This window comes from Nicotiana sylvestris, chromosome 4 (genome assembly GCF_000393655.2).
Source record: "Nicotiana sylvestris chromosome 4, ASM39365v2, whole genome shotgun sequence".
Taxonomy (NCBI): domain Eukaryota; kingdom Viridiplantae; phylum Streptophyta; class Magnoliopsida; order Solanales; family Solanaceae; genus Nicotiana; species Nicotiana sylvestris.
In genome coordinates, this window is record NC_091060.1 from 130031779 (window position 1) to 130058733 (window position 26955).

The 26955-nt window shown below is 33.7% G+C and overlaps 1 protein-coding gene across 3 annotated transcripts; it reads left to right on the forward strand.

Annotated features, from left to right (window-relative positions):
* Positions 1-15824: 15824 nt before the first annotated feature.
* LOC104240048 (probable protein phosphatase 2C 9) lies at positions 15825-23743 on the forward strand. 3 transcript variants are annotated; one of them, XR_714290.2, is made up of 6 exons: positions 15825-16216; positions 16378-16426; positions 17031-17270; positions 17377-17653; positions 19994-20144; positions 22758-22845. XR_714290.2 is itself a non-coding variant. In XM_009794836.2 (6 exons), exons 2-6 carry the CDS (start codon positions 16388-16390, stop codon positions 23295-23297), a joined length of 759 nt encoding a protein of 252 aa, XP_009793138.1. In that variant the 5' UTR covers positions 15828-16216; positions 16378-16387; the 3' UTR covers positions 23298-23382. The 3 variants fall into 3 exon arrangements, 2 of the variants coding, with proteins under 2 accessions (XP_009793138.1, XP_009793137.1); XM_009794836.2 differs by lacking the exon at positions 19994-20144 and adding an exon at positions 23250-23382 and having other exon boundaries at positions 15828-16216; positions 22758-22912; XM_009794835.2 differs by lacking the exon at positions 19994-20144 and adding an exon at positions 23332-23743 and having other exon boundaries at positions 15836-16216; positions 22758-22912.
* The last annotated feature ends 3212 nt before the right edge of the window (positions 23744-26955 follow it).

A 26955-nucleotide genomic window follows, 5' to 3' on the forward strand; every position in this document is an offset into this window, starting at 1 on the left:
TCAGACCCCAACTCTTCGAATACTAAATCGAAGGTGGGTCTGAAAACTCAAACCTTTCCAATGGCTTCCAAAATAACACCATAGTACCCCCTAGCATGCCTCGTTATGGATCTGAAGTTTGTTTGGCTCGAATCAGTTCCGAGCTTCTCGAATCTTCTTTTGAAGATTCGGACCAAACAAGAACAAACTCAGATCCGTTCTAAACTGACACCAAATGACCCCTAGGCTACCCTCACCCTTGTGTCGTATTTGGTCCCCCTCGAATCTGACCAGAAATGGTTAAGTCCCAAATCGAACCTTCAAGAACCCTAGAAATACCAGACTTTTGGATTCTGTTCACTTCAGACGAAAGATTGAGGTTTAATCGACCTTAGTCAAAGTATTTTCAATAGAAAATACTTCGACTAAGGTCTGTTTGATTTCAAACAAAGTCCAAATTCAAATTGAGTTGAGTCCGGTTGAATTTGAAGGTTCAGAGGTAATTTTCTGTTTCTTGTGTGTATTCTACGTATATTCTATGTTCATTTCATTAGTTTGTCTAAATTTTCATAATTTTCTAGTCAATTTTGTTATATTGTCCCCTACCCGTCTACTTGATTCTAAATGTGAATTGTTTCTGTTAATTGTGATTATGTACAATGTGTGTAATCGACTCGATTAAGTTCGTCGATTAGTTGTATTGTGAATCTTGCTTCTGAAAATGTTGTTTGTAATATCCTGTTTATCTGTTTGGAGTTGATTATTATCATTGAAATTAATCAATTAGTTCTTCCCAATTAATTGATTCTTGTTTAATAAATCAGAAAGTTTGTCAATGGTGTGTATATGTTGATTTCTGAACATTGAGTTTCAGGGCATTGTCAGTATATTGACAATGCTCCTGTGTTTGTTTGATTTTGTTCAAAGTTAAAGTTCGTTTGAATCATTATACTGAACTCAGTGTAATATTGTTGTGATGTTAAGTTTGAATTCAAGTTTACAAAAGTTGGTCAAATACAATTGTGTTAGGAGGTTCATAGGATTGGTTATAACTGTAAATCAGAAGAATAATCAAGTTTATACAGATTATAGAATCAGTTTTGCAGTAGGTTCTGATTTTTTTCAGTAATAACAGTAGGAGTCAGGGGCATTTCTGGGATAAAACAGTAAGGGTAATGTGACATAGTAGTGGGCTGAAAGTGGTTTGTTAATGGTTTTTAATTTAATAGGATAGTGGAAAACAAAGGGTAATGGGCTGCTGAAAAACAGGATAATAGCACTCAATAGGATTTAAAGTATTCAAAAGTAGTTTTAATGGAACTTTTCTGATTTTTTTAAAGGAGGTGCGACATTGTGCATCAAAGTTCAGTGGGTATTCAAAGATACCCAAAGCAATGCTTACACGAAAGGGGTAGGACCTAATCTCTAAGAGTAGTGAGAGTGTGTGATAGAGTTTTTAAAGAAATTGAGTTGAGAGGAGAAAACAGTTTAACATGATCCATATAGGATCAGTTCTTGAAAAAAATAGAAGAGTATGACAGTTTTTGTAAGGAGATGAGTAAGACAATCTCAGAATCAAAACATCACACATAGTTCAGGGAAACAAACACAAATAGGGGACAAGGGGGCATGGGGACAAGTAGTTCACATGTAAGAGCACAGTTGCACATACATAGTCATCAGAGAAAAGCATTTCAGAACTTAGGTAGTCACAACATTTTTTACCAAAGAGGTTCAGGGTTACATGCTGATAATTGTACAGGGGTAAGAAAAAACATGCATTAGACAAATAAAGGAAGTAGTAGGCATGCTGAATTAAGGGAAATATAGACACATCAATTAACACAGAGGCATGTTAATTGCAATGAGAACAGCAGAACCATAAGTAGAAGCATAAAAAGGAACAAGAGGAAGTGCAATACACATAAAACATGTTGTTTTGGGAACTGTAAATCAAATAGGAGACATACCAGTCAAGAGTAAGATAATATAGAGCAGTGGTGTGCAGGGAAGTAGAGCAGGAGTGTATGCAGACCAAGAGAAGCAGAGCAATTCAGCAGTAGAGTAACAAGTTACTCAATCTTGGCTTTCAGCCGACTGGGTAACCAGTAGAAGTGAGAGAATGTGTAGAAAAAATAAGAGAGAGAGAGCAGTGAAGATGCTTATGTGTGTAAGAGAGAGTTCAGAGCAGTGATTGTCCCTCTTATGCCAAAGAGAGGGTAGACTATTTATAGTTTTTGAAAACAAGTGGAAAATAAGGTAACACGTATAGACTGATCATAGTTATGGAAATAATGCCTATTAGAATCAATTAAAGCTTCGGACTCCCTTCAATTAGGGAGTCATAGCTCAAACGGGTACAAATTGTATCAAATAAGGAAATTATTATTTGCAAGACTGGTATTTCCATAATAGGAGTAGTAAGAGTATGATGCATGTGATAAGGACTGAATACAGAATATTTCAAGTAAGGAAAGTATAAGGACAGCATATTGTGCATACAAATTAGTTCAAAGAATCACGGATGAAATTGAAAGTCACAGGGAATCAGTACTAAGTAAGGAGAGCTTTTCACGAATAAGGAAGTGATTTAAAAAATCAGTGTAAAACTTCTAAGGAAAACATATACAAATCGGGGATTCGAAAAGATGCACAAAATCAGCAGAATATTTGGTAAACGATGAATAATTAGACCTATAAAACACAATAGACATGAAAATCAGAGAACCCTAAGCAAGAAATCACAGAAACAGTAGAAGGTTGGAACCCTAATAACAAAAATTAAAGCATAGAACTCGGAGAACAACCTAGAAGATCCCACAAACCAGCAAATAATACAAACACAAACATATAGTACTCAAAATCAGAAAGATAAAGTGATTTCGAAAAGGGGTTCAGAAACCCTAGTTTGAAAAAGGGAACGAAAACGTTTAAAACTTGAACAATCGTAAAGATCGAGTAGAGAGTAGTGTAAAACATAAAGGTGTGAGTTAAAAATCGTTAAAAATATAGAGATTTAAGGGTTTGGGTCGAGATTAGGGTTTCGTAAAAAACCAGTGAGAGATAAGAGAAACCTGGTTGTGCAACTCAACAATAATGGTGTCCATAGCACCATCGGACCAAAACCCATCGGAGAAAGGCCAGAGACAAACCAGACCAAGCCTTCAGTGACCATCTTGTATGGAGGAGGCTTCTGGGGTCTCACCGATAGAGGGAATCAATGAGGTAAGGTTTCACGGCGACTGGTGGTCGAAAGGGGTGAGGCTGGAGGTGGTCGGAGAGGCGGTGAGTTCATCGGAGAAGAAGAGAGAACCAGAAGGTTCTAGAGAGAAGGGAGAGTGAGAGATGATATAAAGAGAGATAGAGAATCTCGTGGAAATGAAGGGTCTGGGGGTAATTGGATTTAATTAAGGCAAGCAAATCTGGGCCGTTGATCTCATTTGATCAATGGCTCAGATTAAATCAGAGCTGGGCCGGGTTCAAAATATGGGTCGGTCTAATTGGGGTTAGGACTAGGTAAATTGGGGGCTAAAATTGAAATCTGAATGGGCTATAATTGCAATGAGATGAGGCTAAATGTCAAATAGCCAGTTTTTCCTTTTTATTTTATATAAAATAGTTAAAATGATTTTTAAAACAAATTAAAAGCACTGAACTGATTAATAAGGTATAAGTATTAATTTAAAAATACTAAAAATAATTTAATAATTATGAAATGCTGTTAATTGTAAAATAGGCTATAATTGCAATTACATGCAATTTAGCCTTTAAATACCAAATAAATTTGTAAAAATATGCAAAAAATCACCTTAATTATATTTTGGTGTAAATATGAGAAATAAAAAATTATTCACCAAAATGATAATTTTGGGAATAATTATGGATTTTGCGCTGCTAAAATAGACAATAAATTGGTTTTGAAAATCTTTAAAAATTTGGGAAAAATACCAAAACACTTGGGCATGCTTATGTATGCACATATATATTATTTTGAAAGTATTTTTAAGTGTAAAAAAATACTTAGGGAAAGATTGGGTATCAACACCTTTCTATTCGGAACTGTTATCTCCCCCACAGCATGCTCCCCCTCCCATTTTGTCTGGTTATTTCTGTACTTCTTTTCCGATGTATATATTTGAACTGCACAGGTTTATTTGGTAGTCTGGTCCTAGCCTCGTCACTACTTCGCCGAGGTTAGGCTACACACTTACTAGCACATGGGATCAGTTGTGCTGATATTGCACTCTGCACTATGTGCAGATCCCGGAGCAGCTTTTGGACCGTAGTGTGGAGGCTACCTTCAGTCCACGCGGAGATCCAAGGTAGACCTGCAACCGTCCGTAGACCCTGGCGTCTCCATCTATCCCTATTTCCTGTTTCATTTTCTTTTTATTCAGAAACAGTGTACTGTTATTTCTTCAGACTTTGTATGTAGCAATCTTAGACAGTCTGTGACACTGTGACACCAGATTTTGGGTGGTTAAGGCTTAAGTATTTGTAATAGATACAGTTTTCATATATTTTATTGTTGCCTTCCGCTTAAATTTGAATTTCCGTTGTTATCACGTTATCGCCTTATAATTGTTAACCAGAAATAATTGGACAATGAGGTAAGTCGTTAAAGGTTTGGCTTGCCTAGCTCACATTAGTAGGCGCCATCACGACCCCCGAGGGTAGAAAAATCTCGGTCGTGACATATATTTTGTATAGTGACAGTCTATTTAGTATATTTTTGTATAGTGACAATCTATTATATATATATATAGTGACAGTCTATTTTGTATAATTTTTTTATATAGTGACATTCTATTTTGTATATATTTTATATAGTGGCAGTCTATTATATATAAATTGTATAATAACAATCTATTTTATATAATTATAAGTATAAATTGTCTCCCTTATCTAGAAAAGGATTCAAAAGTTCAGATCTTTATGTTCCATAAATTTATGTTTTTGTTTGTTGGGTTTTGTTTTCTCCTCTTTTCTTGGTGTGTGTGTGGGGGGGGGGGTCGTTGGTGGGTGACAGATATTGAGTATTGATAGATTGGACTGTTACTGTGATTTTTATCCTTAAAGAATTTGTTAAATAACGATAGTTTGATAGAATTTATATAGAAAAGGACCCATTTATCTTATACTCCTATTTTTCTACATTACTAAAAAATAAGTTGAAAGAATTATTACACAAAAAATTATAATAAATAAAGTAAATGTAATATTAAAAACTATTATAAAGGATGTTAATCTCTGGAATTATCCTAACACTAAATTATAATTATGTATAAGAAAGCTGAGGCTCGGGGCGGCATAGTGGTTAACATAATTTATTTGTTTTTGGTTACGAGTTGTAATGTGCAATTGTGGGCTCGGAGATTGTTTATAGTTTTTGCCGAGCGGCTAATTTTGTCAAAAGCTCTACTTAATTTGATATTTCTTTCGGTGCATTTTAATTAATTTTTTAGTATTTTCTTTGTGGTCCACAATATTTACTTTTTTCAGATATCAAGAAGAAGTTAACTTCTTTTTTCCAATGTTGTCCTTGGAATAAAGAGCCTAAAAAGTTTGTTATATTTTTAATAAATAAATTAAGATTGATATAGTCAATTATATTGTTAATTAATGTAAAGTGGTGGATCACTTAATACGTGTGAAAACAATCAGAAAAATCAATTAAAGTGGATCAAATGAAGTATTATTGTATTGTTATGGTAAGTATTATGTGTAAGGCAACTTAACTTCTTAGCTTTTGTCCCTAGACAAGTGATTTAATGCCTTCATAATCCCAAATAAACAACTCCTTTGTTTATTTGAGTTATGGGAGGCATATATTAATATTGGGAGTTTAGTGATAGAACATTTCTTGTGTATAACTAGTGCTTATATTAGTTATACATCATATTTAGTATTACTTATGTATAAGTAATGCACAGAAAACTATGATATTAGTAATACTAAGACTATTAATGCATGCATTAATATGGTTAAAGATAAAATTATATTTAAAGTCCCTTAAAGCTAGAGAATACGGAAGACATTTTTATAAACAACTATTTTTCTTAAAAATTATGCAATGCATTATAATTTTTAATACACCATACCAAACAGTAGATAAGAAATGATATCTACATAACTAATGCATGCATTACCAGTGGCGAAGCTAAGAATTTTTTCAAGAGTGTTCAAGTTTAAAAAAAAGTGAAAAAATTTTCGATACAGGGTGTTCAATATGTGTTATATACCTCTAATACGTAATATTGTACCTATATACATACTGTAATTTTTCGACGAATGGTGGTCAAGTGACCACCTTTAACCACGTGGCTTCGCTCATGTGCATTACTATCCCAGCACTACTAATACACTTTATTTCGCATTATTCTTATACACCCTGCCAAACGACCCCTTAAATTTATCTTCATTCATAAACTATTTCGGGACTGTTATGAAACAATAAAAGAAGAAGAAAAATATTGCAAAGAAAAGTAGGGAAAGACAATTCTTATTGATTTGGGATGAATTACAATGGAATAGAACCCTCTATTTATAGGGGAAAAGTGACTTAGCCACCAAGTAACAAACTCTAAAATCTCTCTGAAGTATAGACATTCACCTTAAATAGAATTCTATTTATAACATTCCCCCTTGAATGTCTATTCAACAGATAATATGCCTCATTAAAACCTTAATAAAATAAAACTCAGTAGAAAAAATTCTAGTAAAGGAAAAAGAGTACACATATCTAACAATACGCCTTTTGGTTGCCTCGTTAAAAATCATGCAAGGAAAACCCAGTGGGACAAAACCTTGTAAGGAAAAAAGAGTACAACGTGTATTAACTCCCCCTGATGAGAGCATCAATTCACATCTTTCAACCTTCGCATTCCAATCTTGTGCACATCTTCTAAAGATTGTTTATAGAGATTTAAGAATCAAATGAGCCATATTAACTTGAATGAAAATATTGCACCTTGAAAGCATCCTTCTGGATAGATACATAATGTCTTCATATAATATTGTGGAATGACATTTCAATATCTCCATAGAGGTAAAAATTCCCGTTATCATATTGTCATGCTTATAGTTATAACAAGATACATATGTGCACAAATTGCACTTAGGATATGGTACTTCAGGACCAAGAATTGTATATGCCTCAAGCGATTTAAATCCTTCAAGGATTGTCATATAAGTTAAGTCATATAATAGACTTTAGTTAGATGCATATCAAGTTTTCATGTCATGCTAGCCAAATAAGATATCGAAACTGATTGTACATACCATTGATTTATACTTTCAAGTGTTTGAACTACATGTTCAAATCTACATATCTTTCATATGAAACTAATTCTATTCAAATTGTTTCTCCAGACTTAAGATCCTCATATATATTTAGCGCTATCATAAATGTCGTCAACGAACATTTTATATCGGTTCTAACCTCCTTATTTTCATATAGACATAATATAGAGATTTCTTCATTCATATATTAAGGTACCTGAATCTCTCCTGAGATTTTATGAAGTGTTATGTCATGTGATCTTCTAGATCACTTGCCTCCTTATTATGATCATTTGCTCATCTTCTTTATCAAGAAGTTTATTTGAAACTGATTTGTCTATACGATTTAAGTGTACCATAGACTTTGTCCTTCTAGAACTTAATGTAATAGGAGCATATACGGTGAATATATAATTACTTTCTTTGGGTCAGCAAATGTAGTGGCATGCTTTGCAATATATTGCAAATAAATTATCTTTTTATGAACTTTAAGTTCATATTATCTTATTCGAGGATCTAGATGTACAAATGATAATTCATTCCACGTAACTTTTTCTCAACTATTTATTATGTCTCCCCCTCATGTTAGAAAAACTAACTTGCTTCCTCAACTTTGAAAACTCACCTTTGTGCGTTATGGTGTTGATCAAATATACACCGCACATCAATAATAATAAGATGAAATTATTTGGTTCCTGACCCTGAACCACTTGTGAGGGGAGAAAATAATATACTTTCGTATATAACGTATATCAAACTGATATATATGTATATAACTTTGTTCTCATAAGCAATAGTTTTACTATTAAGTGAAGACACTCAATAATTCATCTTGTTAAACCAGTTGTGATGTAAACCAACTAATCAAGATAAACTATCTTGAATAGAAAATCTGGAAGTTATGCTCTAAATAGAATTATTGAGCAAGTTACCTCGCAAATATCAGGTTGTTGGCTAATAATAATCGCACATGTAATCATCTCATAGATGCATCTTATGTGGTATACATGGCAGGTGAATGGACCCATATTCACTTTTGATATTTCCAGTATTCAATCTCAATTTTAGTTGGTCTATTAATAAATAATGAGAACATGCAACATAAGAGAATTCATAAAGAACTTTCTAGTTCTTTAATATTTACCCACGTGAATTCTTTTTTATTTATGCACTTCATACTTAATTAACATGGCTAAATCAATTATGCCAACTGAATAAATTATCAATATTGATAAAGTTCATATTTATACCATGACGTGTGGAATTATCAATAAACTCCAAGTTTATTATGATATGGATTTTTATATCAACAAATATCCATTTTATTGTGGCATTCTTTTGTTTGTGTAGTACAAACTGGAGAATAAAGCGGGTAACTTTTCACATGCATATTACTCCCTACAAGTTGGTATTAAAAGATAGGGAAATGTCACGACCCGGAATTCCCACCCTCGGGAGTCGTGATGGTGCATACTCGTAGAAGTTAGGCAAGCCATGAACTTAGAAACCACTAACTCATTCGTTTTTATACAAGTTTCGCCAGTTAAATTATCAATGATTAAGCATTTAAATGACAGCGAAAAATAAAATTTAGCGGAAGTCTTAAATAAATATGAAACCCAAATATCTAGAAACCAATACATGTCTCTACCCAGAACATGGTGTCACATCATCCACGGACTACTAAGAATACTACATACATCAGTTTGAAAGATAGATAACATTGTCTAACAAAATATAAAATAGGATAGAGTAGACGCCGGGCCTGCGGACACCTACAAGGCTACCTCGGTGTCCAGGTGGACTGAAGGTTGGCTCCCGAGCTAATGTTGCTGCTCAAACGCTGCTCCGGTATCTGCACATAAGTGCAGAGTGTAGCATCAGCACAACCGACCCCATGTGCTGGTAAGTGTCTGGCCTAACTCCGGTGAGGTAGTGACGAGGCTAGGACCAGACTCCAGATAAACCTGTGCAGATATATAATAGATAGTAGAAAAAATAAACAGGTAATAAGCAATCAAAGCTGGGGAAGGGGAACATGCTTCGGGGGTAGCAGATAAAACAAAATATCAAAGAATAATAAGGAAACTACAATTTAACTTCTACCACGGATAAAAAGAAATAAGGCAACTTTCACTTTCAGTTTCATGTTGTTGCATGCGTGTAACCCGATCCCATTTCTCATATCTTGTGGTAGGCGTACCACCCGCTCCCATTTCATTATATCTTGTGGTAGGCGTACCACCCGCTCCCATTTCATTATATCTTGTGGTAGGCGTACCACCTGCTCCCATTTTATTATATCTCGTGGTAGGTATACTATCCGCTCCCATTTTATCGATCTTGTGGTAGGCGTACCACCCGCTCCCATTTCATCATATCTTGTGGTAGGCGTACCACCCGCTCCCATTCCATTATATCTTGTGGTAGGCATACCACCCGCTCCTATTTACAAGTCATCACAAAATTACAAGAAATCCCGGCAAGGGAACAAAAATAATATAATAACTTCCCGGCAAGGGAACAACAATATCGAAACAGTCATCCCGACAAGAGAGAATCAGCTATAACCAAATCCTAACTCATTTTTTACTCAGCTCAATTAATGACAATACTCAATCATAACTAAGATCTACGAGGATAAAATCAATCTTTACTCAATATAGGAGATCATTAATTAAAGCATCTGAAGTGCCATCTAAGAGCACAACAACGTTCAAATTTAAGACTCACGGTCATGCTCGACAGCAACGTATAGATACTCGTCACCATGCCTATACGTCGCACTCAACAAGAAGCAAGTAGCAAATAGGACTCAACTCCTAATCCCTCAAGCTGAGGTTAGACCGAACACTTACCTCGAACTTTCACGGCCAACTCAAGCCTCGAACACCGCTTTTCCTCTCAAATTCGGCTCCAACCCAATCGAATCTATACATAATTGACTCAATATCATCAATAAGTGCTAAACATCCAATTCCAACGTTCAATTATAACTTTCCAATCATTCTTCCCAAAATCCCAAAAATCGACCTCGGGCCCGCTTGGTCAAAACACGAGGTTCAGACCAAAACCCGATCATCCATTCGCCCACGAGCCCGAATATATAATTTATTTTCAAATCCGACCCCAAAACGAGGTCTAAAACATAAATAATCAAAAAGCCCTAACTCTACCCAAATCCCTAATTTCTACCCTTAATTACATGTTTTAGGCCTAAAAATCTAGTGGGTGTTGATGAAAAATGAAGAAAACAAGTTAAAGATTACTTACCTAAGAGATTATGGTGAAGAGAAGCTTCAAAAATCGCCTAAGAGCTTTGGAGAAGAAGAGGTTTGTGAAATTTTTATAAAATCCGAAAGTGTTCTGTTTTTGGCCTTTTTAAAATCACTGGGCGAAAATGCCCTTCGCGTTCGCGATGGTCAGGCTGGGTGAGCCTTCGCATTCGCGTACATGGGCTCGCGTTCGCGGAGAGTAATCTCCTCGAGCCCTCGCGTTCGCGTCCAAGGGTTCGCGTTCGCGTAAGACAACTACCCCACCCCCTGCCCAGACCCATTTGGCCTTCGCGTTCGCGTGGCCAGGACCGCGTTCGCGAAGGGTTATCCCCCCCAAAGCCTCGCGTTCGCAACCTGAGCTACGTGTTCGCGTAGATGGAAATTCCTTCAGCAACAATTAACCCATCGCGTTCGCGTGGGTACTCCCCCGAACGCGAAGAAGGAAGTACCAGAAACTCAACAGCTGACAAACCTGCAACATTTTCTAAGTCCGAAACCCTCCGAAACACATCCGAATCACACCCGAGCCCTCGGGGCTCTTAACGAAACACATGTACTAACTCAACAATTTCATACGAACTTATCCATGCGATCAAATCGCCAAAATAACCTCAAAAACAATGAATCAAACCTAAAAATCAAAGGGTTTTTCTCAAACTTCATAAAACTTCAACTTTAGCAATTTAGGTCCGAATCACGTCAAACGGACTCCGTTTTCAACCAAATTTTACATAAATGACTTAAACCATATATAAGACCTGTACCGGGCGCCGGAACCAAAATACGGGTCCGATACCATCACTTTCTAATCAGATTCCATTTCAAAATTCCTTAAACATTTTCAGAAAACAATTTTACTTAAAAATTCATTTCTCGGGTTTGGGACCTCGAAATTCGATTCCAAGCGTATCATATTTCCTACGGACCTCCGGGACCGTCAAATCACGGGTCCGGGTCCGTTTACCCAAAATGTTGACCGAAGTCAAATTTATTCATTGTAAACTCAAATTTCATCATTTTTTACAGAATTTCATATTTAAGCTTTCTGGCTACGCGCCCAGACTGCGCACGCAAATCAAGGCGACTCTAAATGAGGGTTTCAAGGCCTCGGAAGCATAGAATGCAATTAAAAAACAGGTGATGACCCTTTGGGTCGTCACAGGAAATGGCCAAATATATCCCTCTACTTTTAAAAATTGTTCATATTTAACCTTCGTTATACTTTACAGACAAAAATACCCTCGGCGTTAGTAAAATTATCAAAAATACCCTTATTTTCCAACGGAGATCGACCGTGGCAAGCTGAGAGAAATTTTAAGCTCAAACTATACAAGTGTCATCTTCTAATTTGATATTTATATTTAGCTATTATTTAAAAATATTCCTTTTTCGTTTGAAAATTTTATTCTATTTCCTTTTCTTCTCTTTTTTTTTTTTTTTCCTTTTCTCTCTCTTTCTTTCTTTTCCAAGTCCTTTGTCACTGCCATTTCTCCTTCCACCATTTTTTTTCTTTTCTTCTTTCATTCCTTTTATCTTTTTTTCTCTATCTCAACTATGATATCAGAAGTACGGTTGAAAAAACATGGCATTAACCAAGTTGGGGCTCGCACTTTATGAGCAATTGCTGCAATTTACAAGTTAAACTCTTGGTCAAAGACAAGTGTTAATACATTTTGCTAGATATTTTTATTGGGTGTTAACGAATGCCATTTAATACTTGAAATCTTGTTTCTTTTGAAAATGAGAAAAAAATCTATGTTTAACACTTTAAATCTTTCCGGAAAAAATGGTATCGCCGGACCTTAAGCTTTCCGACCAACCAAATTTTCTCTCAACATTTAACTTACTTCAACCTGTAAAGAAAAATGGCGGAATGGAACAACCAGTGAAACACTTAAAAAAAAAAGAAAGGAAGAAAGAAAAAAAGAAAGAAAGAAAGAAAGAGCAAGGAAAAAAGAAAAGAAGAAAAGGAAATAGAATAAAAATCTCAAATGAAAAAGAAATATTTTTAAATAAAGACTAACAATTAGAAGATGACACGTGTATTTTAGTTTGCCATGGTGGACCTCCGTTAACAATTAGGGGACGTTTGGTAGGGTGCATGAGAATAATGCTGAATAAGGTGTATTAGTAATGCTAGTATTAGTTATGCTGACATATTTCTTATCCATTATTTGATTTGATGTATTAAAGTATTGCACAATTTCGAAAAGAGTTGCTTGTTTACAAAAATGTCCTCAAAACCAGTTCATCACTCTAACTTTTTAAAAGAAACATATTTTGAGAAATGTTTTTATATGAAAAAGTTTTTAAAAAATTATTTGATTTGTCTACATATATTGTAATATAGAACTAAATATTTATTTATAATAAAAGGAATATGTTAAGTATTTATTTATTTACTAGAGCTATAATTTTATTTCTCACTACTTTGATTATTTTAAACTTGCATTTAATATAATAACTAGCATATTTTAATCAAGCATAAATTTTGAAGGAAAATTTTGTCTTTAACTAAGCTAATGCATGCATTAAAACTCATTGCATTGCTAATACCATGGTTTTCTATGCTTAGTTATGCATAAGATAATACCAAATAGGATGTATAAGTAATGCTTGCATAACTAATGCATAAGTTCAAAATGTCTACCAAACATGGCATTATTCACAAAACTAATGCATGCATTATTTTATCTAATGCATCCTACCAAACGACCCCTTATGGATATTTTTATCAGCTTTACTAACGTCAGGGGTATCTTTGTCCGTAAAGTATAACGGAGGTTAAATATGAATAATTTTTAAAAGTAGAGGGCTATATATCTTGCCCTTTATCCTAAAAGATATTAAATCTTTCCTTTATTTATAGTCTCAATATAACCAATTGCTTTCGCGTATACTTTGGAAACTGAATAAGTTTCTTTGAGACTTACTACAACACAATATCTTATTGGTAATCAATTGTGTTTCTCCAAAATAGTATAATTGGCTCTTCTAGAGCTTTCAATTAATTTTGTATTGTCAAATATTCATCAGCATCCATACAGTGAATATCTCTTTCAAGGAGAAAGTTATATAATTATGGTCATGGTCAAAATTATTATAGGCAAGATATGTTGCTTCTATTACTTTTGCCCTGTAATAATCACATTGCCATAATATTTTGGCATAATCACAATAGGTATGTGATCAATGACCATTTATGCCATAATAATGAAATTATTTTCTTATTTCATCTCAAACCTCCTTTTAGATGCGAGTGTGGTATATTCACTACCACTAGCACATTCATATTCTTTCAAGAGTGAATATGTATTCATAAATCACATGTTATCACATTCACACCATGAATAGATTATAATCATCTATATGTGCTTTACAAAATTTCATGTCAAATCGATGACAAACATTACTTTCACAGAGTGAAGGATTATTTTAAGAATCCTTATTAATTCCCATTACCACAGTGATGACGATTATAATTTCGTCTATCGCCACGTCCACATCCATTTATACATTCATAGTAATAATTTTATCTTCTTTTAGACTTATCACATACTGCTATCACATTCTCTTAATGGAATGAGAATGAAGCAAATTCAATGGGACGAGTTTCCACTTCTTGTGCTCACAATCATGTATGAATTTGATCATGGCAAGACATAGAAATTTTACCACTTCGAGTGGATATAATTTCTTACTAACTCCGTTAAAGATAATTAAAATTATTGTCTTTGCTTGCATTTAAAATTAAATTACAGAATAAAAGCGAAAAATAAAATATTTACTTAAATCCAAAATTTAATTATGAAGGAAGTTCATAGAACAATTGACAATCATTATGCTTAATCCCAAAGCTTCTACTCAATTGGTTAGAGTCTCGTGCTGATAACGTGTTATTAAACAATAAAAGAAGAAGAATATTGCAGAGAAAAGTAGGGAGAGAGAATTCTTATTGATCTGGATGAATTACAATGGAATAGAACCCTCTATTTATAGGGGAAAAGTGACTTAGCCACAAGTAACAAACTCTAAATCTCTCTGAAATATAGACATTCACTTTAAATAGAATTCTATTTATAACACGGATCCTTGTGTGGAGTACATAAGCATATATCCGTATTTTTTGAAGTTTTTATTTATTGGATCCAAAAAAAAAGTTTTTATTTATCCAAGAAACAGCACGGACTGGCTGCAGCAATTTCTCCTGCAATGGGACATCAGATGTGTAAGTGAAGAAGTTTCGGTTCCAAATAAGACATGAATAGTTACTCTTTCACAAAAAAAAAACTCATTATTTTGTTATTTCAACATTATATATAATTAAAAATTATTTTTTGCGCTTTTTTACTTTATAAATAAGATTTATTTTTTATATAAACAAGTTCAAAAAATGATTCTATACTATTTAAAAAGTAAAAAAAGAAGAAGACAATGATTGACAATTTAGATTATTAAATACGTATTTAGCCATCAAAAGTTTGTAAAATTTGGTGAATAACTTTTTAAGTGCTATAGACATAGCTAAATAATTTTTTTATTACATACAAAAAAAAAATGATTTTACTAGATAATTTCGAATAGTTGAATGACCTTTGAATCTCCGAGTACTATGATCTTTTAACTTTGCTTGCTCGCATTTTTATTTCTCACATGTTGCCTCATTAGTAGATTAACGTTTAGTAGTTTTATATTGAATCTTAATTAATTGGGTCGATGAGTTTTGAACACCAAATAGAATTTCACAAATAATTAATATTATAATATAGAAAATCAAGGAGTTAACTGGACCGTAATAACCATGATATTATTGACGTTCAAACTTGTATACTGCGATTTGAATTGTGATTTTTTAGTCGGTGATTTCGTATCTAGATGATGTAATTTGACTTGACAAAGAATTTAAGGAAAACAAAAAACATTCGATATACGTGACCTTAGAAGTTTAAGGGGCAAAAGCTTTGTTGGACCATAATATTTGTGTGACTATAAAAGCTTCTCATTAAGAATAAATAGGTAAAATAAAAAGTATAGATTTAATTTATTTCTAAATATAAAAATGTGTTAATTCTTTTTAAAATGTACTAATAAAAAAGATATGTCATTTAAATTGAAACAGAGAAAGTATATTTTAAAATTAGATAGATGCTCCAAAAATATATAAATTTGGTACTTGAAGTTATAAAATGCAGAACATAATTGCTAAAATTTTTATGGGATTTGTTATGAATGCTTCAAAGAGAAATGGCAGAGACTTGTGCCTTGTGGTATATATAAAACCGTAAAGGAGGGGACAAACCTTGACATGTTCAAACCGGGGAAGTAAACATTTTACTATTACTATTAATCTTCCCATTTTGCACTTGCTTGTCTCTTCCTAAACAAGCCAAAAATACTCCCCGACTTTGTCCTCAAGACAGTTAGGGGAAAGAGAAAAAAGGATTCACAAAGAATTTTCCAAATCAATAATTCATTTTCTTAGCATAAAAATTGAGATGAATTTTTTACCTTTCTGAGTGAGTGGGAAGCCAAGAGGGATTTAAGTGCTAGCTTAGCTTCCTTGTTCTTCACTGTTATTCTTTAGCCTAATAATTGCTTCAGCCAACACAGAAGAGATAAATTCTTGGTGATGCAATCAGCCAGTTAATCCATCCTTTGTTTTTATTTTATCTTTAAAATAGGTAGGTTTGCTTGAATTCTTGATATATGTTTGTTCTCCCTTTTCTTGGTTTATGGCTTGTGATGAGTGGTTAAAATTCTGGCCTTTTAAGATGTGATTTTCATGAGGTTTATGGTTGTTTCTTACAAATTCTCAAGACTCGATTTTTAACTTTGGTGGCAGATTTTTAAGGATGGTTAAGCTAAGCTGTTTTAATGCTAATTGTGGCCAGGTAATATTATTCTTTTGTTTCAATTTTTATTTTTCTTGTTTTTTTGTTGATATTGTTTGGTGGTGTTTTCCTGTGTTCCTTTACACTGATTTAAAAAGAAGTGAGTTTTGGAGAGAGATCCTGCAGAACTCAGAAGCAACACTCAGTTGATGTTGCAAATGAATTTGAGAGTTATTGCCTCATACTTATTCATTTCCCTATACTAATTGTAATTGACAATTCTGAGAAAGTTGTCCCTCATTAATGTCTAGTTAGTGAATTACTTGAGTGCAATGACTAAAGTTTCCTATAAGGTTCCTTCTTAGAGAAGGAAAAAGTTTGTAGAAGGTTTTTTCTTAATTTGCATGCCACAGAACTTCTGATGGGAAGTTGAACTATGCTGGTCAACTATATCGATATGATGTGTGAATGGATGATGCAGCCTTGCTTAATTGGAACTAAACGGAGTTATAAAATATTTTTGGTTGAATTCGCTCCTTAGAAGTTGATTATTTCGCGCTCCAGTCTTGTACTTTCTAGGTTATATACCTGCTAATCTTCTTTAATCTTCATTATTCTTAACACCATTATGGATTTGTTTCTATTAACTTTTTTACTACCATAGTGCGTAGGTGGAGAGTCTTCTTCTAGCTCTGGTAGAGGAAGAAGCCATGAGGGTAATACTAAGTATGGTGTCAGCCTAGTGAAGGGGAAGGCTGATCATCGGATGGAAGATTACCATGTCGCTAAATTTGTACAGATAGAAGGACATGAGCTTGGCTTATTTGCTATTTATGATGGTCATTTGGGGGATGAGGTTCCTTCTTATCTGCAGAAACATCTGTTTGCCAATATCTTAAAGGAGGTAGGTTTTCTATGCATCCTGAATTTGCAATGCTGCATTGAAACATATAATATAGTGAAAAAATTAGAGCAGTTGGCATCTCATCTTTGGATTCGTCTTTTACTAGGATGAGTTTTGGGTAGATCCACGCAGAGCAATCACAAAAGCCTACGAAAAAACTGACCAGGCAATACTTTCAAATAGTTCTAATTTGGGCCGAGGTGGGTCCACTGCTGTCACCGCTATTCTGATAAATAGCCTAAGATTGTGGGTAGCTAATGTGGGAGATTCACGAGCTGTTCTTTCTCGGGGTGGTCAAGCTATTCAGATGACGATAGAACATGAGCCAAATACAGAACGAGCCAGCATTGAGGATAGAGGAGGTTTTGTCTCAAATATGCCAGGTGCTTTCCTGAAATCTGAGCAATGTAGTCAGTGATTGAAATATGTCTGTCCAAGATACTATTTGGTGTGATTGACATTCCTAATAATTAACATGTAAAACTCATTGATTTATTGTTTTATAGTGGGCAGGGTTTATTGTTTTGTCTGTCTTGTATTGTGTTTCCAGGAGTACTGAGAAGACTTGTATCATCCAATAAAGCTGTTGTATTAATTTACTCCGCTGCGTAGATGCTTTGGATGAACTCATGTACTGCACTGCCACCACCTTTTGTGCTTGTCGAACCACTTGCAGTTTTTATTTAAATTTCTGAAAGCTACATTACAATAATCAATAATCTTTTTGCGATTTTTAATTCCTTTGGTTTTGACCCTTGGTGGAATGGAAATTTTAGTACCTGAGGGTTTAATACTATGGCGATGAACTAAACTGTTGCCTGTTCATTGGATGTCTGCTTCTTTCTTCTCTTAGCTACCTTGGTTTCCTCTCTCTGGCCCTCTCTTTCAGACTGAAGGTAATCAGTTTATGCTAAAAGTTTCATGAAATATTATCACAATTTTCCATCTGAAAAAGGAAATATATTCCTACTTCTTTTTGTAAATACCGAGAATTAATCATCCACCAAAAGTAGTTATCAATAGATAACTCCAGCAGCAAAAAGAACAAAGGGGGAAAATTCCTCTCTTTTTGGTACATCATTCAAACTCTATTTCCTCCTTTGGCACTGGATAGCTGGTCATACTCAGGCGGGCGGATCTATTAGAGCTAGGTCATGCTCGATAAGTCAAACTTTGAAAGAAATACGATCGGATTAACTTTTCGTTATGATTTTGAACCTTTCTTTGTTTTTAGCTTCCATCACGCCAATTGGTTTTCAGTATCGTTCCAGTAATCATATTACTATAGCATCCTTACAACTGTTGGGCTGTCAATTTCTTTTATATTAGAGCGTACGGAGTCAAAGTTTTGTTACGTATAGGTACACTATCCATCCTGAAATGACTGACACTATTCAAAGCTTGAGGGTGAAATAGTCCAATCTTGGGTTTGTGGACATCAATTCATTTAGTAAAATCAAATATGAGTTCTATATTCGGAAACTGTAGAAAAAGTATCAGAAACTAGAATTCTAAAAATATCTTAAAAAGTTCAAGCAAGTCACAGTCCAAGAAAAAGTTGTGTGACTCCCAGATAATAATATTGTCATGTAAAATTGGATTGGGGAATTATTTAACCTGCTTATCAACATTATTCGGTCCTTTTCGTCTTTTTCTTTTTTAATCTTTTTCCGGGTCATTTCTTTTGTTTCTCTCAGTAGTTTGCTGGATTTGAAATGTGCCTCTAGTTCAGTGCAAAAAAGTTACACAATTTGATGTGGTAGTAATCTTTGTACTTTTTGTGCTGTATTTTCTATCGCGTCTCCTTAAGAAGAAAGGGAAGGATACTGATAACTTCAATTGATCAATGCAGAGATAGAGAATGAAAGTTTAAATAGGTGACTCAATTAGACTGAGTTATAGAGATGCTCAGATAATCACTAATTATTTAAATAACATTCAAGAGAGGTTCTTTCGGAACTAAAAGGTTAGTGTCAGATTTTGTACGTGGAAGACTCTACTTAAGCAAGAGTTACATGAATTGGAAATGGCAAAAACAATAAATTAGTCGACTAAATATGGAGTGGAGATAGCATGAAACCAAAATCTACCACAAAATACATAATTGCCCATGCTTCCATGCTATAGCTGCTTGTGGTTACAGTGATTTGAACTTATCCATTCTATTACTTCAATTAGGGAAATGCTTGCTATATCTATTGCCTTTTTATCTCAACTTCCTTTTATGAAAAATTTTTCCTTATGTGACATAAAATAATTTTTGACATGCTTCTATAAATTCAATACATCTTTCTACAAGTTTTATGAAAGATAAGGAAATTTTCTAAAAGGCAGGCAAAATACATCGACAGCCCCTTAAAGTTGTCCACACTTTTCACTTTGACAAACCAGCTTAAGTATGTTCCATTTGAACGTTTTAACTAGGCATCTACTGTGTCATTTAGACACAATTTAGTGTTGTGGCATAGTGCGTGTATTACACCATTTTTTAGAGCGTGAAAGATTTACTTTTCCTTTTTAAACTTTTTTCTCCTTCTTTTTTCTTCTATTTTTTCACGCATCATGGTATGCTTAAGTTTTCATTGCCGGAAAAATCTCACACATTTATTCTTCTTCGTTCTCTCCTCTTTTCTCAACTCAAATTCTTTTTTCTCCAATTAGCTACTGTTAAAGACCCGTTGTCTAAATTTATCAGAAATTAAAGCCCATGATTCAATCTGCAGGTCATTCGTGCTTCCCACACAATTCCGACCCTTCTCCCTTCAGATACGAGGTCAATATTCGCAGAAACTTTTTTGAACAGCTTCTTCAGATCTGAAACACACATAGGTCCCGGCACCGGCGAGCTTGCTGGATTAGTGCTTTTACCTTGAGGTATCACTAAAATCTTCATTACAGGCCCTGTTCGGGCACATGGGTATCACTGGAAGCTCCAGATTTGGCCATTGGAAACAAACCACTAATGTTCGTTGTTGGTGGATTATTTTATGGCAATCTGAGGTTAATCCTCGATGACAGAGAAAATATTAGTTAATTTCTATATTTCGTGCTTGTTCTTAATGTTGTAAATGGTTGGGGGTGGAGATTAGGAGGAAAAGAATGGTGGAAGTGGTGATTTTGCGGAGAAGACGACATGGGGTACCTTTGTTGTTTTAGAAGACGGAGAGGAGGGGGATCATGGGGAATATGACAAAGGGGTGGGGTGGGGTTCTTGTTTTTCTTTTTATTCTTTTCTTTTTTCAATTTTTTTTATTTGTTTAAGTTAAATCCACGTGTCTCCATTTTGTTTGTCAATCGTGTGAATTACACACATCTTTGGTGTTTGACTCCCTATCAATTTTGTGTCTAAATGACACATTTGAGATGTGGTTGGAGTGTTCAAATGGAATGAACTTAAGATGGAATGTCTAAGTGAAAAGTGTTGACAACTTTAAGGAGCTGTCGATGTATTGTGCCTTCTCTCAACTTCCTTTTATGAGAGAAAATTTCCTTATGTAACATTAAAGAATTTTTGACATGCTTCTATAAACAAAAGTATTCAATACATCTTTCTACAAGTTTTATGACTTCAAATCCATTTACATAAAGCTAATATCAACTAACATCATACAATTATCGCCAATGATTTATATCATTTCAAACTCAATTAACTTGCAATGTCGTTGTCCAATTAAATTACAGTCAATGGAAAGTAGGATCTTTTAAAAGTCGAGAGAATTCATGAAGTTAATAGTGTCTAAATTTGCAGCATCTGTATATTCATTGAATTTAAGTAGTAGAATACCGGAGAATATATCATAATATTCCTTGGGATACTGTAGAATATTTACTTTCCTTGATAGGAGTACAAACTAATTGTTTACTATACTGTACGTAACCTAAGACTCCAATATAAGGAACTCGGCTTTTAGATTGTAGCACGACCAATTTTCAAAAGAGTTCTCTTCTTTTTCTTTTGACTTTCGACAGGATGCGATATTAGCTGTAGCGGGATGACCGTGTAGGTTATCCCACCTAGATAACGGGGGATCTATGTCTTTATTTGTATAGTTGTAGTACCCCTGGATTTACTCTTTTTAGTTGTCTCTCATACAATGTCCCTTCAACTATTTGAAAAAGCTTCATGAGATTAGTGTAAAACCTTTTATCCTTCTCTGAATAATTAATCCCAAGCTCCTGTAGTTTTGAGAGTGTGCAGATGAATGCTTACTCGGTTTGATTCTATTCTTATGGACTATAATTTTCAAACCCCAGAGATTTAAAATATGGAAACTGCATTCCAAGCATTCAAAATATATGGTCTCCATGGATGGAGTGCCTCAGCAACATGCTTGAGCGAGGGAAAGATTAATTATATTTTTCTGGCACCAACTTTGCATTTTCATTTATGATATCTTAAGACGCATAATAACGTTCATCATCATATCATGATTCCCAATGGCAGAGTTGCCACTTCCTGCCCAACCCCCCTCGCTGCAGATTTGCATTTTTTAATTGTTATCTATCAATATTTCAGAAAATTTTAAGTAACTCCAGAGAAAGTGCTTTGTTCCTCATATTTTTTTTTGTAAACAGTTTTCAGTTAGCATTTTCTGTATATTTTGCCCCTTTCTTCTTGTATCTTGCCCCTGCTATTAATGATTTCCACTGCTAAGTATTGCTAGTGTTTTAAGTTGACCATCCTTGTTTGACCTTGATAGTCAAGCTTAAATGTCTATGAAATCAGATTTACCAAATAATAGCTTTGTTTAATCATGAACCATGCTTCTGGTAGGATATCTTTCTGAGTTAATATTATCCTTTACTTTGTTTAGGTGCTTTCAGAATTTACTTTAAATCCAAGAGATGTTGTTCATGAGCCAATAAATTGCACAATGTCATGTCTGTAACTTTATCAAAATTCCATTAGACTATGTTTCTGAGATTTTAGGAAAATTTGCATTCATTGTCTTAAAATCCTGGATATGGCTATATCAATGGGCAAACAGGTTTCATCAACTCCGATCCCTATTGGCTTAATCACTAGTACTTCTATCTGTCTCTAGGTCCTTATGGTTAAAATTTGCACCAGTATTGTTGATTGTTGTCTTTGGACTTCAGATGCACCATTTAACATTTTTGAAGAAACTTATCGCTAATAATTGTACCCTATACTTGTGACCTTTTTGCTTTAGTTTCTTGCCATTAGTAGCTTTGTGTTTGTTGCCCTATGTTTCTGAACTATTTGCTTACACTTGCTTGCCATTAGTAGGTAGCTTCATGTGGATCCATTTCACCTTATGTGCAGAGCTCTTTTTAGCTATTATTATTATTAGTAGTAGTACTTGGTTGTTTTTTGTATAATGATGGCCAAAGGGCGTGTAGGTGAAGCTTATGTATCTTGATATATATCAATAGGTTGGAGGTTCCATTACCAAAAATGGGTTCTGTTTCTTCGGGAAAACCTGATGTATTTTGTATTGATGATTTTGCTGCATTTTTTATCAGGGGATGTTGCAAGAGTGAATGGGCAGCTGGCTGTTTCTCGTGCTTTTGGAGATAAGAGTCTTAAATCACATTTGCGATCAGATCCTGATATTCTAGATATCTACGTTGATGTCAATTGTGAAGTTCTTATCCTTGCAAGTGATGGTCTTTGGAAGGTACACATCTTTTCCGTAGATTTATGTTTGCATGAACCATAATCGTACGCATGATTTTTCGTAAGCGGTGTCGATATTTATATTTATAAAAGAGTGGGAATTAAATAACATTATTTATCACATTTATAGACAAGAAGTAGCCTTAAACCATTGATTTTGTTGAGTCTTAAGTTAGAAGAGGTCTAAAGTTCAATTCTAACCTCCAACCTCTAAGAGCAAAATCAAGAATATAACCACCGTGCCAAGCAACAATCTGTGTTAAGTGGTGTTATTTTCTTTCTGTTATTCGTTTCCGCACAATATTAATACATATGTTTTGTAAAACTTCCCAATGAAGCGGTGTTGCGTGACACTGTTTCGTTCCACGTGCATCCGCCCCTGGTGATCACGAGTTGCATCTTTTGACTTGATTAATTCAGGTGATGTCTAATCAAGAGGCAGTCGATATAGCCAGAAGAGTTAAAGATCCCCAGAAAGCAGCCAAGCAATTAACAGCGGAAGCATTGAAGAGAGACAGCAAAGATGATATATCTTGTGTCGTCGTCAGATTTAGGTGATAAGCTTCTCATACCATATGTTCCTAGTTTCGGAGAAACAAGTGTGTTTTCCACGCCGTGTAATCTAGAAATGTACAAAGGATATTAAATTTGTGACAGCTTAGAGTAAAGCTTGCGAAAAGGCTGGTGGAATTGAATGACAGTACCATTAAGACATAAAGAAAGGGCATCTGGTCACATTGTTCGTTTGAACAATCTGAGTGGATATTTACATTGTATGATATATTTGTCAAAGTTAAAAGTATACAGCTATGTTAGCAGACCGTTTGAAGTACATATTTTTTTAACTTCATCAGACCATATTCTCTGGGTTTGTACATCTGGTGCTTGTTTCTAGACAACTGAAACAACCTTCAAATTAGCTTTTGCCGTTTTCATTGCTGTAATTAGCTGCCTGAGTAATGAATGCGCGTGTGATACTCACGATCTTTGTTTATTTTCTTTTTCGTTTATGCCTCTGGTATTAGTCACAGTTTTATATTCATTTAGAGTTCCCTCCTTTGACTGAAGAGTGAAGGGTATCTTTGATAGTATTGTTTTTGTGGAAATCTTTGGCTAGGAGTGGCAAAGGAGCGAGTCAGATCGGATATGGTCGGATAAAAAACGAGTAAAATATCCTATTCGGCCCATATTTAATACGGATAGAAAATGAATTAACTGTAATATGAATATTATATTATCCATGACTTCTTGAATATTATCATTTTTGGGAGGATTTTTAGTCTCACAAATTTGAGCAATTTCCAAATTGAGTCTTTGTAAATATAGAAGTTAAACCCATTGGTTATTTATTTTTTAAGTGGAATATATATATGCAAAAAATGATCTTTTTCAATGGGTATGGTTGAAATTTATTGAAAACATATAGATGAATCAGTATACAAAATTTGAGAAAGATTGGAGGTGATTTGGATTGATTTGATATCGAAATTTGTAGTTAAAATCGAGTTTAAAAAATTCTTCTGCGATACATGTATTAAATATGCATCACGCAGATATACATGTGATACACATTTGATACAAATATGATACATATGTGATACATAAATGATACACAATATGATATACATGTCTTTTTTTATTAACTTTTTTTTTATGTTCATCTTCTATTTCAAATTTTTAATTCAAACCACCTCAAAACTCCATCAAATCATCTCAAAAATTGAGATTCAAGCTCCTTAAAATGTACCGAATCTATTCTAATAACAATCATTCAAAAAATTGACCTTATTTGGCTACAAATAACTAAATTGGCTAATATTAATAATATTTGGCTAATATTAGTAATATTTTATGAATTGACCAATTTTTATAATAAACTACTTATAAAGACATAACTGGTAGTTTCCCATAAATTAACATAAAATTACTTTACTATTTTATACCTACCTCCAAACATAAGGGACCATTTTGTCATTCTCCTTGAGAATAACACCATGATTATTAAGTGATGTACATTTCTGACATTATAGAAACTTGAGGGAATAGTTTGCTATTACAGCAACAACTGAGGATGCTCTCTATCAAAGCTGATCCATAGAAACCCTAGCCCCACCTTATAAATAAGGGCTTCTTCTCTGTTTAGATGAAAGCAGCTGCTAACTTGTTGCGAAGCAGTGGGATCAATATCCATTTGAAATAGATTTTTATTCTTATTCTTCTTTCATTTTTTACTGTTTGTTTTTTTTCTTATTATTTTTGGGTATAGATTTTGAAAAAATGCGATTGTGTAAGTTAAAAATGTTTTTTTTGGTGTGTAATTAGAATGCCTCTTCTTTCAGCTACAAGGGCAGAGATCTGAGGATCGATTTCTTGTGGCTTTGTTCTGGGGGCATATATTTAATTTCAATTCGAGGGTTTCTTTTTGCCCAGTTTTCGTTTCCTTTCTTTTTCTGGGTTCCCTCGTCTTGGTATATTTCTCTCTTAATTAGATCCTTTTCTTTGATTTTTTTTCTTCTTCTATATTAGAAATTAATTAATGTATTTGTTAAATAAATTATACTAATTTGTTATAATAAATTAAATTAATTTGATATAAATATTGGTTGCAGGTAAGTACTTATTGGTAAATATTTATTTGCACTTGATGTTTACATCAAACAAATTTAATTTACCATAGTTAACTAGTGTAATAAATTAAAAATATATCTATATTAGTTAACTATAATTTAATTTACTATAAAATCAAACTTATTTAATTTATCATGATTAATTTATATAAAAATTGAAAATATACATTACTTAAATATGATTAATTAATATAATCTATGTGCGAATGTATGTCATGTTTTTATTGCTTTGATATAAACATCAATTCGAGTTAATTTTTACCTTACCAATAAATATTTATTCATACTAGATGTTTGTACTTTGTACCAAACCAATTTAATTTACTAGTTCTTTGGATATAGAATATTTTGTAGTCCTGTGGTGAAATAAGTTACCATCTAAACTACAGACTAAATTGCTATGACACATTTATTGACAACAAAAATTATTTTACATACTCAGTCCTTTAAAAGTATGTCTATGACATACCACTTTGATTAGTGGATTCAAAAAATTCCTCCTCAAATCAATTCGTTCAAATGTTTCTAAGCTCAAAGAATAAGTTCTTAACCAATTCCAAACAACAAACAATCCACATAAGTTATAGATCTTAGATTTACATCAACCCACAACTTAGTAAATTATTTTTGCATTCTGCTCATCAATGAAGTCTTTGAAATTAGCGGTTGATTTGAAAATTCAACCCAAACAATTATTATCCATTGATGTCCACTACAAATTCGAGTTAGAAATTGAATTTTATTTGTGGCTCGAACAATGGAAACCAAACCTTAAGTCAATTATTTTAAAACCAACAATTCTTTTTAAAAATGTGTGGTTTGAGATTGAAAATGAATTGTAATCACTGTTTGGGATGAGATTTGGGTGGATTAAAGTTCATATCACCATTGACGGCAATGCTTCGAAGGTTGAAGTCGAAATTACATTTGAATATGAAATTTTATGTTCTAATTCAAGTAAAAACACTTGCACAAAGCAAAAGTTGATGTTTGGAATTAATTGAAATTGATTAGGGGTGTTTTGAATTAAAAAGAAGCAACTAAAAGAGAAGTAGAATTCTAGATAAACGTACAAAAACCTGAGGAGGAAGAAGACGACGGTAGATTTGTAATTCTAAGTTTTTATAGGGTAGCAACACATGTTGCAACCCCATTGGTGCATGACATAGACATATTTTGTGAAATTGGTCAACTTTAAAATTGGTGTGTCATAGACACACTTTTAAAATATTGAGAGTATAAAATAATTTCCGTTTTTAGAATGTGTATAACAGAAATTTATTTCATAGTTCAAGTAGCAATCTATATATTTTGCTTAATCTTAGTGAAGGCAAAAGAAGACGTCATTTAGTGAAAGTAAGTTTGTATTAGTGACTTGATATTAATTTGTTGATGGAAAGAACATTTAGTGGATTTG